General features: G+C 47.4%; 1 protein-coding gene across 6 annotated transcripts in view; it reads left to right on the plus strand.

Annotated features, from left to right (window-relative positions):
- SFMBT2 (Scm like with four mbt domains 2) overlaps positions 1-12,024 on the plus strand; it is a 222,435-nt gene that overhangs the window by 114,268 nt on the left and 96,143 nt on the right. For 5 of the 6 annotated variants that reach the window (XM_026478728.4, XM_026478726.4, XM_057304585.1 and 2 more), the window contains one exon: positions 701-798. The exons of the other annotated variant lie outside the window; for it this stretch is intronic. In XM_026478728.4, the coding sequence (XP_026334513.1) occupies positions 701-798 (98 nt within the window). The remainder of the gene's footprint in view (positions 1-700; positions 799-12,024) is intronic. 6 annotated transcript variants of the gene reach the window in all.

Consider the following 12,024-nt stretch of genomic DNA (forward strand, 5'->3'; position numbering starts at 1 on the left):
CAGCAGTCGGGGAAAACAGTGCTCAACAAATTTTTTCTTTCCGTTTTGCATTCAGCCAGAGTCACCTCCGTTCGTAAATCCCTCTGCCCAGCCCCCCACCCCCACCCCACCGCCTGGGGAGGCGGGGAATATGGGCAACATGCGGGGTGTTAGCAACATTTCAAGTGTAAATATTAAACTTGGTTGGTAAATTTTAATTTATCTTTTAATAATTTTCTGGCTTACATGGGCTATTTTTAGCGTATGGGAGCTTAGAGATTTAATGAAAAAATATGCTGTAACGACCAAAAATGCCAGACAAGAGTCGTTTCTAGTTTAGAAATTTATCTGATAATAAGTTGTTCATCAGTGGATATTACTTCCCAGGTGATGTATGGAATTTGGGGCAGCGGACGACTGAAGTGGTGCTAATGTGATTTATGCCAATAAATTACTTACGGGATGCCCGCAGAATGCATGCAAATGTTCCCTGAAGGGCCCTGTGAAGTTTATTCTTCGTTTCTGATCTCAGATCACAAGTTGCTCTTTACCCTCAGAAAATCCCGTTAGCAGGTGGCCTTTTATGGGGCAGGGTGTGAATTCTCACGGTCGCTGAGTGTGCCGAGCGACTCTGAGAAACTCGGAAGATAAAATTCAAGGGAGAACCACCCCACAGAACATTTTAGTCCTTAAACGCTTGTGTGGTTTGCTGTTGATACAGAAATCTATCCTTTGAAGATGGCGTCTGAGTGGAAATGTGCTCTGGAAAAATCCCTTACTGATGCCGCACAGTTTCCTCTTCCAATGGAAGTATTTAAGGTAAGTTGTCGGCTCCTAGCGACTTGTTTACTCTTCTCCACGGTCACCGTTCTCAAGTGGAAAGCCTCTCACAGCCAATCACTGCCCGCTGTCGGGAGAGCTGCCCGCTCGGCCAGTTTCCACGTGAAATGTTTAAAATGGCATCTGTGCTTTTGCTCTGTTTCGTCCTCTACGCAAGTTCCTCGTCGTACCGGACCCTGATGGCACTTCCGTGGCTTTCCCGTTCTTCTCCATGGCGTATTGTCATAGAATCATAACAGCTCAGGGGCACTCCCTCACCCCTTACGAAAGGAACGGAACACATAGCGGGTCTATTTTTGGTCTTTGTTTGGTAGAAATAGTAGAAAATGATGCTCCTCTTGATGGTTCGGTTTCCTGGATGGCCCAAGAAATTGGTGTGAGTATCTGACGGGCAGTAGGCCCGGGGGTTGCTAACAGATCGGGGAGGGAGACACACAGGTGAGATGGGTCACCAGGTTCCTAACACTTTAAAACGATGCCTGACGCTTCTACATAGATGAACGGGAAGCTGTGGGCAGGGGCGATCTGTGCGGCCAGAGGGAGTCCTGAAATGTCCTCGTCTTCCCTGGACCCTGTGTCCTCGGGCCATTCAAACATGGTCTCAGTTGGCTGGTGGAAAGTGGCTTTCCAGGCCCGAAGGGCCCATTTCTGCCACACACGCCCGCCATGGAGACCGAAATGCCAATGGTGTTAGGTGCCACGGGCAGCAAGAGTTTGGGGCCTGGGCGCAGGCGTAGGCTCCCTGAATTTCGGTTACCTCGAAGGCCCCACTCAGAATCGAAACCCTCTACGGCCAATTGTGAACCTTCTCGATCTGCGCTGTCCTTGTTTGTAAAATTGGACTTAAAAAGATGGCTTTTGAAACTAGAACTATGTTCTAAAGTCATTGAGTAGGTGACTCTTCCAGTGTTTCGATGCCTCTGTACTGGGAACAGCATCGATGGACTCGGGCTACGAGGGGTGGTGATGGCTGGCAACAAAACGGTGTCTTGGGCTTTTTTTTTTGTTTTTTTTGCTAACTGATCACATAGTTCTTTCCTCACCTCCCCTCCCTCCCTCGCTTCCTTCTTTCCTTCCTTTCTTGCTTTCCTGATAACATCCTCCCCTGCAAAAGATAAAAATAATAAAGAAAAACAGCTTTTTTTTTTTTAAAGATTTTATTTATTTATTAGACAGAGATAGAGACAGCCAGCGAGAGAGGGAACACAAGCAGGGGGAGTGGGAGAGGAAGAAGCAGGCTCATAGCGGAGGAGCCTGACGTGGGGCTCGATCCCGTAACGCTGGGATCACGCCCTGAGCCGAAGGCAAACGCTTAACCGCTGTACCACCCAGGCGCCCCAAGAAAAACAGCTTTGACTTTTCCATAGCCTACCTGGCTCTTCGGCCCCTGCGTGTCCCCCCGTGGACCCCGACAGTTGGTGTCTGCTGTCTTCATGGTGGCCTTCATGGTATTTTAAGAGTATACACTGGATCATGCCCCTCACCCTTGAAAAAAGAGATTTTCTTTTGGAGTATATTCTAGATCTGTGAGGAGCTCAAAGAGTAACAGATGAAATTACGAATACCCCTCTCTGGTCTAGACCCGGGGGCGGGGGTCGCCCCCAGGAGCCCTCTGCATGTCCTTCCCCGATGCACTCTTCTGCCTTTGCCAGGGGACCGGCACCCTCACTTTTGTGGGGATCATTTCCCTGCTTCTCTTTGTAGTGTTACTGCCCGTGTATGTCTTCCTAAATGTCATGTACTTGCTTTTGACAAAGTAGGAAGCAGGTATAAGCCTCCTTGTTTCAGAAGAGGCCTTTTCCTGGGGCTCCTGGCCGACTCAGTCAGTGGAGCGTGCAACTCTTGATCTCGGGGTTGTGGGTTCGAGCCCCACATTGGGTGTAGAGATTACTTAAAAAAAATAAAAGAAGAGGCCTTTTCCTGCTCTTTGGAGGGGGAAATAGCTGGACCATGTTTGGGTAATAAGCTGGCTTTGCTTTTCCTCAGTTTGTAAGAGAGGGGAGTCAGCAAATTCAGGAGCTTAAGAGAACTGGGCTTTATCATAGTTGAGCCGTCTGCCAGAGCTGTAACATGAACTCCAGGTACTGGACTTCCTGAGAAATATGGACAGGAACCACTTGGTTTATATTTTCTGCTTTTTTTTTAATGTTATGTTGGTCACCATACAGTACTTCATTAGTTTTTGATGTAGTGTTCCATGATTCATTGTTTGTGTATAACACCCAGTGCTCCATGCAATATGTGTCCTCCTTAATACCCTTCACTGGGCTAGCCCAATCCTACCCCCCTCCCCTCTGAAACCCTCAGTTTGTTTCCCAGCATAGTCCCTCATGGTTCATCTCCTCCTCTGTTATCCCTCCCTTCATTTTTCCCTTCCTTCTCCTAATGTTCTCCCTGCTATTCCTTATGTTCCACAAATAAGTGAAACCATATGATAACTGTCTTTCTCTAACTTGACATAATTCACTTAACATCTTTTCCAGTTCCATCCATGTTGATGCAAATGGTGGGTAGTCATCCTTTCTGATGGCTGAGTAGTATTCCATTGTACATATGGACCACATCTTCTTTATCTTTTCTGCCTTTATTGCTTACTCTATTCCAGGAACAGGCCCAAGCACTCCTCTTCTGTGAAGTGAATGGAATGTTCTCCTTGGCTCCAGGCAGCTGGGCCTAGAGCAGGGACTGGGAATGTGTTTAGTATTTGGTCAGAATGAGCCAAATACTGTCAGCAGTCTTGGTCTGCCTTGCTTTGGCGTTCTCCCTCAGGTCATGAAGACGATACCCCGCGGCGAGTCATCTTCAAGATGGCAGCCTACAATCTCCTTCTCGCTTTGAGTGAGTGAGAATATCTTTATTCTGTCTTCAGGCTTCACGGATGGTTTGGATAGAGAATTCTAGGCTTGCGGTCACTTTTCTCAAGAATTTGGAGGTATCGCTCCATTTTTCCCTCCCTTCTCTGGACTCTTGTATTTTCCTCCATTGTTCTGCAGTTTCCCACTGGATTGCTGTGGTGGACATCTGTTTTCTTCCACAGTGCTGGCCACCTCCGCTGTCTGCAGCTCATGCCTTTAACTTGGGGATGTTTCTTTTTTAAAATGATGCCTTCTACTGCTGTGCTCTTTTGCTTTCTTGATCTGTGAGTATGTGGTTGTGCTATTCCTGGACTGGCTTTTTACTTCTTTTTTTTTTTTTCCCTTTCTGTTCTACTTTTCATTTCCTTGTCGGTTTGCACCACTACGAGCAGTTTTCTGAACTTATTTGTGCTGTCGTGTTTTTACGAGTGCTTGTTTGGTGTGTTTTTGCTGAATGCTGTTTATAGCCTCCTCTTCTTACCACGTGGACGCATGAGTTTATCTTGTTGGAATTACTGATTTTTGAAAGTCTTTTGTCCCTGAATGATTTGTTTCCTCCATGTTGCTTTGGTTCCTGTCGTTCTTGTAGGAGACTTTACAGAGATGTCTGAAAATCCCTGACCGTGGCTCTTGAGTTAGAAGGGGGTTAGAAAGCGGAGGGCAGAGCTGGTCAGTGTAGGTGACCTTGGAGCATTAACTTCTTTGTACGGTGGTATTTCCTCTTTAGCTGATTTTTCAGGGGCATTTTTCAACTTCCAGCCTGGGGCTCAAAGTCCAGCCGCTGGTGTTGTTGGGTTGAGTGGGGGAGAAGAGGGCTGGGGTTTCAGTACCTAGGGCCCAGGTACCTGTAGATGATTGGTCTTTTGGAGTAGGGGAGGAATTTCTTCCCTCCCCTGCTCCCATTTACCCCCAGTTGTTGTTGTTGTTGTTGTTTTTAAGGATTTTACTTATTTATTTTAGAGAGAGAGAGACAGAGAAAGGGAGAGTGGGGGAAGGGGTAGAGGGAGAGACGGAGAGAATCTCAGGCAGACTCCCTGCTGAGTGCCGAGCCCGACTTGGGGCTCCATCTCACGGCCCTGAGATCATGACTTGAGCCGAAACCAAGAGTCGAATGCTCAACTGACTGCGCCCCCCAGGCTCCCCCCTCACTCCCAGTTTTAGGCATATATGTGGTATTATCAGTTTCTGAGTCTTCCGAAGATTCTGCAGTTTCCCTGGGTTGCTTCTCAGCTTTGCTGCCGAAGCCTCAGGACTTGGCTCTGTTGATGGTGTTGAATCAGTCACTTCTTGTTCATCTGAATTTTCGCTTCCATACCTCTTGTTGCTATCGAGTGGGTTCATGTCTTAAAAAAAAATTATTTACTGGAATTTTGGTTAGAATTTAGGAATACATTAAATTAATGTTTTCATCTGCCATCTGCATCTGGCACCCCCATTCACGTGTCTTGTGCCCCCCAGCGTCCTTCTAGGTTGTGCCAAGCCCGCTGGGACTCCATGCTTGCTTCCCCTGTGTGCCTCCCCTGCATGGCAGGTGCCCGCCTCTCCTCTGTTCTTCACATTCCCTTAGTACCTGTCTTGTTCTTTCTGTTAGATCTTGCTGAAGGATTCCACTGCAAATATGCATTCTCTTACAAAGCCTTCCTGGGGCCCCTGGCCTCTGTCCCTACTGTCCCTTAGGTGTCTCTGTGATGCCTTGTTGCCCAGTTCACACTCAGGCTTCATCGTCTGTGTGGTTCTTGGTAGACTGTCCATGTCTTTTTGCCTAACCGAAGCTTCAGGAAGGCAAGGACCGTGTCTTTCTTGCTCCGTGTTGAATCCATTCAGCCAGTCTCCGTGGTGGCAGTAGGGCTCAGGAAATCCTGTCAAACGTACGAACAAGTTCTTGAATAGACAGGTGTAGTTAACTCATTGATTTAAAATATTTTGAGTTAGTATAGTTGTGGGTTAACTGGATACACAGACTTACTGTTCAGAACTGTGAATACTGAGACGGAAGAGGTAGAAATGCTAATAATCCTGATACATTTTTAATTAATAATTTACTAATTCATTAAACATTTATTGAGCAGCTACTCTCTGCAAAATGCTATTGACCAGATTCCAGGGTCTTATCATTTGTTTACAGTTTTCAAAATACAGTGACCTTATTCCCTCACCTTCAGGTTTTCCTGTTAGAATTCAGACTGTTCTTTCGGTGGGCTGCTGAGAGTTCTCATTGCACTCACTGGTTTGTTCATAACGAATAGTTGCTGTAAGAGTGGATACTGAATGTTTCCTGTTTTTCACAGGACATATGGAATGGGCCTTTCATAAATAAAAATGGGTCAAGTTGAAAATTATGTGTTCTTAAAGCTCGTGGGGCACTTCCATGAATGTTCTCTCTTATTTCAATTCGGTGGAAAAGAAGTGGGCAGTTTCCTTTTCTTAACCCTGCTCTGCAGGGAGTGGGTATTTATACATTTAATTTTGGAATCGTTAGAACAACGACCATCCTGAGGCTGTTGTAATAAATGGCCACAAACCGGGCGGCTCAAAACAATGGAGGTTTACTGGGTCATAGTTTTGGAGGCTAGAAGTGGAAATCGAGGTGTTGGCAGGGCCACGCTCCCTCCCAAGCCTCCAGGGGGAGAGGCTGTCCCATGAGTGTGTCCTGGCTTCTGGTGGTTCCCTGCAGTCCTTAGCCTCTCTTGGGTTGTGACATCCTGCCTCCAGCCTCTGCCTCCGTGTGGCCTTCTCCCCTCTCTCCGTCTGTCCCAGTTTCCCTCTGCTTATGGGGACACCCATCATTTGAGTGGGCCCGTGCTCATGCAGTAATCCTCAGTTTAACTCGACTGCACCTGCAAAGACCTTGTTTCTAAATAAGGTCACATTCCCAGGTTCTGGGTGGATGGAAATTTTTAGAGGACATTCTTCAACCCACTACAAGCACATTTCCTGGATGTACAGTAATTTAAGAATCATATAATAGTCCTCTCTACTGAGTTATCCTACTTATGCAGGAGTAATTAAGCTCAGAGAAATTGCATGGGGTCATGGGATGAGGTTCAGACTGTCTTAACAGTCGTTTCATGTTAATAGAAACGAGAGGCTTTTTTTTTTTTTTCTCCAGTTTTTGGAAGTTTTGGTGAGTGATATTCTGCAGGGTACAAAAATAGACCTTATGCATTTTTTTTCTCCCCTCTGTTATCACTGTTTGATCATCACTTTCTCAGCAGGCAAACTTACTTCTATTATTTTCATTATGGTAAAAGGTATGTATGTTTGGATTCAGTCATGAATCCTCCTACATGCATGTTGTTATGGAAAATTGCCATAGCGTTCAGCTGTTGCAAGACAGAACTCAAAGCTGTGCACATTTAATGGCTGGAGATAAGCAGTATTTCAAAGCAGTTCTTTTTTTTTATTATTTTTACACAGTAGGTAAATGGATATTTCGATGGAATTGAATCTCATTATGTCGCGGTGTTTGTCACTCTGGGGATGTGTTCCCACGTACTTTGGTATCTGTGTATCTATGTCTATAAATGGAGTCCGCTAGTGTTAATGTACAGAATTCCTCATCTTGCGTGAATACGGACAGTAATGGTGTAAAAACAAGCTCGTCATTAGTATTCCTTTGGTGCTTTGCCCTTGATTTGAGAGAACACGTGGAATGGCTTTTGGGTACCATGTTTTAGTGGGAATTCTGATTTCCCTTATTTTGAAAATGCAGACGATCTTCAAAAGGGTCCATTCATTTGAAAGTCAAGGAACTAATGAAATGGGTACCAAACAAAGGGAAAGGGATTAAAAAATGCATTATACTGAAAAATAAATAATGAAAAAATTTTTTTTCCTGCAAGCCAGCCTCGTTATTAAGGGACCTAATAGAATTGCTAAGACAATCCATATATTACTACTCATTTACCCCTGAAGAAAGGTAAGTTCTTCATAGAGGTGACCACAGTCCCCATCAGCACGGCATCTCGTGGCTCCCTTCTTCACTTGTTAAGCAACCTTTGCAACCCATCATTTGATTGTTGACAAGTCCCAGTGTCCAAGTGATGAGACTAGCAGAAAGTGGCCAGAGATTTCTGTTCTGTTTCAGTTCAGTTGCACTAAATATGTGATGCATGAGGTTGGGGGAATTCAGTTAAATCTTAAAAATGGGGCCTAGGGAGATGGGAGAATCAGAGTGAGGCTCTAATTAACATAACATTCTATGTGTCAGACATTCAGAAGCCTTCTCTAATCACGGTTGCTTTTCGTTCTCTACAATTCTCATAAGCTGCAATCTACATTTCTGACCCCACTCATCTGCCAGTGTTAAGTCGTGGACATTTCAGTGACGACTCCTACATACATCAAAGAGATGTACAAATAAGAAGCCAGAGTCCCCAATTTGCCAGTTAATTGAAATAAAGCATTTTTCCCTGAGGGGAATACCGATGTGTAGCCCGGGGAAAGTGTACGTTCCCTCTCACTTCATTCCTGACCACACCTCGTAATTGCAAGGGAAGAATGTTATTTAAAATGTCACGAAAACCCATTATCCATCTTTATCCCTTAAAGAAGTGAACTTGCTCTAATATTTTTTTTTCATTCCATTAGAAAAAGAAAGTTTAAAATCTCCGTGTGTTTGAAATGCCAAGTAAGCTGTTTAGAGATGGGTGGTGGAGTGGCAGTAAGCGTGAGCCACGGAGATTCGAGGCCAGAACCGTGGCGTCATTCCCGATGCCTGGCTCTTTCCTGTGCCCGTGTCAGGCCCCCAGCTCAACCCCAGGGTTGGTGACTTTCAGGACTCACAGGACTAAGATGAGGTCACACTCATGGTTAAAATGACAGCAAAAGGCTATAAAGCGAAATCAGCCGAAGGAAGGCCAGCATGGTCTACACTCTGGAAACTCACACGTCAGCCTCCAGGGGTCCTCTGTGGAGTGTCCCAGGGGAGACCCTTCATTGCGACAACACATGCTAACTGTTGTCTGCCAGGGGAGCTCATTGGAGGCCCGGCCCAGGGGTTTTACTGGGGGCTGGCCACATAGGCACCCCCTGCCTAGCACGGGCCCAAGTCCTAGACTCCCAGAAGGAGGTTTAAATTGTATTGTTTGTAGAAACGATCTTGGTGCAGCGGGCTTTGCACAGTGTAGGGTGCTGTTTACAAGCCCTCTTCCCGATGGCAGCCCAGGGCTAACCCTGCAAGCAGGCCCTCTCCAAGGACTGCGGTCTCTCGCCTGCTGTGCATATTACACTTTTCTGCACACCTCTGTTCCATTCATCGACAAACCCTGGTGGCTCCACCGTCCCGGACTGTCCCAAATGCAGTCACTCTCCTCTTGGTCCATCAGCATAACCCTAAGGATAAGCTGCCATCCCTCTGTCCTGGACTGCTGCGTTAATTTCAGAGCTCTATCCCTGGCTGCTAATCATTGCTTCTCTGCAGTCAGAGTGATTCTTTTGAAAGAAAATTCAGATCCTGTCACTTTTCTGCTTGTAATTCTCCCGTGGTATCTTCTCCTGCTTAGGGCTTGCTGTCCCGGGTCCTGCGTGCTCCTGCGGGCTCTCCCAGCCCATCTGCTGCCTGAGGCCCTCCCGTGAGGCACCCCACCCTCTGGCAGACCGCTGCCCCTCCCACACGGAGCTGCCCCAGCTCAGGCCTTTGCACTCACGCTCTGTCCGCCTGGAACGTGACCCCAGAGGCCTGCAGACACCTTCCCTCACTGTGTGCAGGTCTCTGCTTACAAGCTCCCCGTGCATATTCTGTATTCATTTGCTTTTTCTGCATGGGATCTGTTTCCCCTAGCTCGAGCATAAGCTCCACAGAGCAGACTGTGGCTCCGTCCCCAGGGCCGTGAACGGTGCATGGCATGTAGTGAGCATGCAATAAAAATTCTTGAATGGCTTTAGTGGAGAAGTAAGTACAAAAATCTACCCTGAAGAATGGAGACTCCCGAGGTCACAAGTGTTAGTCGGTGGGGCGAACCCGTGCGAGTGGCTCTGAATGACGCAGTGAGCTGTGGTGGGTTGGCTGAGGAGCTGGTGCTTTCGTGACCAGCCCAGACTACCCGTGTCAGGGTGTGGCTGAGAGGAGACAGCTGAGAGCACCCAGGAGAATATTAGACATGCCCTGAAATCGAGGACACATCTCAGCGTCTGTGAGATCCCATCGCTAGTGAGGTTGCCGTGTCAGTGTGTGTATCTTGCTGACAATGATCAGAGTCACCAGGGTTGTGTGCGGGCTTGTCTTCTTTTCAGAGTGTCCGGCCCTTACTGCCTCTCCCGATGTTTGCAGGCATGCATCGTAAGGGCTGGGTGTAATGTATCTTTTACTCATTGAACAGGTCGGTGCGGATAACCAGGGGCTTGAGCAGTGTCCTCCCACTGTCCTGTCGGGCAGTAGCTGGCTCGGAGTGACTGCGTTCTGCCTCCTGGGCGGCTGGTTTTCCACCGTGCGGCCTGTCTTTCCCAGTATCCCATCCACGTTCCTCAAATACGCACCATAGCCGTGTAGATGAGATGTGTTTAGGTGGTGACAGCCAATGATTTCGGATTATTTCCATTTTTATCGGAAGCTGAGGAGAGATGTGTTTTTTGATGGGATATGGACGCCCACACTTTAGGCACGATCCATCCCATTATTGCCAATTCTCGATCAATATCTGTGACTGATGTGGAGGTTACTGGGAGCCAGGGTCGCGGTAACTGGCGATTTTCCTTGGTCAAGACTCACAGCAGATCTGAAGAGAGTACTTGGTCTAGTACTTGGAGAAACCCCAGGTCTCTTGGTGTCTGTCTCTTTGACATAAGTATCTGTTAAAAGGATCCCAGACTATGTATACATAATTGATTGGCCTTAAAGGGCGCCCTCGAAATCTGTACATAAAGGGCTTCCTTGCTGGCCAAGCCACAAGCTAGATGCCGTCTGATCCCGTCCCAAGCCGTGCCTGTCATGATTTCTTCGTTGCAACTCGCTCTCCCCAGAGGTTAGTGTTGAGCCAACAAAGGAAACGGGCGCTGGGAGAAGACTCATTGGTCAAAGAAGATGCTGCACGTAGCCGTGATTAGTATTACTATTTTTCAACACAAGCAAACAGACAGAGAAAGGCAGACATTCCACGCACGTACGTCTTCTCCGTGAAGAGCCATCGGCCAGTGCTCCTACCACCCCAAAGACCCCCCAGCCTGTTATTTCTTTGCTCTCTTCAGCTTTGAATTATGTACCTGTCCGTGTGATTGTAGATTTAACCTGTCGGAGGGAACCTCTTCTGTGTTTGAGGATCTGAGACCTAGGTGAAAGGCCCGAGAGAGAAGATTAAGTGTGGCAAAGAGAGAAGAGCTTTTCTGTCTCATTCCATCTGCTACAGCCAAAGGGGTAGGAAAGCATGGGAGCTGTTCTGTGACGATGGATGGTGATGTTGTGGTTTCTATGGTGACTGATTCCTTTTTCTCGTGTTCCGCTGCTAAATACAGCAACAACAACAAAAAAACCCTCACGGCTAAGTTTGGCCGTCAGGTGGGACACTTAGATTCTCCCAGACTCTGCTTTAGGCCCCGTGCGTGGGGCCAACACCTGATTTCTTCGGCATGACGTTCCCTGTCCCACACGGCAGAGTGATACCAAACAGTTTGGCAAATAGATGGTCTCATCAAGTTAAACCCAAATGTTCCTGTTCAAGAAGGACTGTCTTAGACAGGAGGTCATTTTGGTATCAGGCGGAAGGCTCTCGCCCCCTGGGATCCTGTCCCGACTTCGAGGCTCTGCCCGGTGCCCGTTTTGGGCTCACTGCACACCTGGGCCTGAAGACAGAGGCTCTGCCAGACACGTGCAGTCCCCCCCCGCCCCCTTAGCCGTTCTCATTCCGTTAAGGACTTTGGAGACCCTTGAAGCAGAGCCTCTCTGGGATGCTAGATGGCAGAGAAGTTCAGTCCTTCCTGATGTGTAGAGACATGAGGGAGGGCTCGTTCGCGGCTGTTCCTTGTGTGCTCTGGGTTCATGAAACGCGGCGTGTGAATTCCATAGCGGAGAGAGGATGATGGGGGCCATCCCATTTTTATGAGCTTCGGAGAAAATCTTGGGAGAGACACATTAAGCGGGCAACTTTGGTCAAACAAAAACGTAGCTATAAAAATCGCAAAGCCCGGATATGTGGAGTTGGCTCCAACGATGGCGTGATTGCAGGGGCCCAGACGCTGCTGCCTGCAGTCAGCCTGATAGCGACTCGCTTTTAATTCTAAACAGTAAGAATTTAAGAATAGAGTCAACTTTCCATTATCTGCGCTGTGAGTTATCATTCCCAAATGGCTTCTGTTTGCCGCTGATTATTCTGAGTCCCGCCAGTGGCCGCGGCTTCAGGGAAGGCAGGATAATATC

This window comes from Ursus arctos, unplaced genomic scaffold (genome assembly GCF_023065955.2).
Source record: "Ursus arctos isolate Adak ecotype North America unplaced genomic scaffold, UrsArc2.0 scaffold_30, whole genome shotgun sequence".
Classification (NCBI taxonomy): domain Eukaryota; kingdom Metazoa; phylum Chordata; class Mammalia; order Carnivora; family Ursidae; genus Ursus; species Ursus arctos.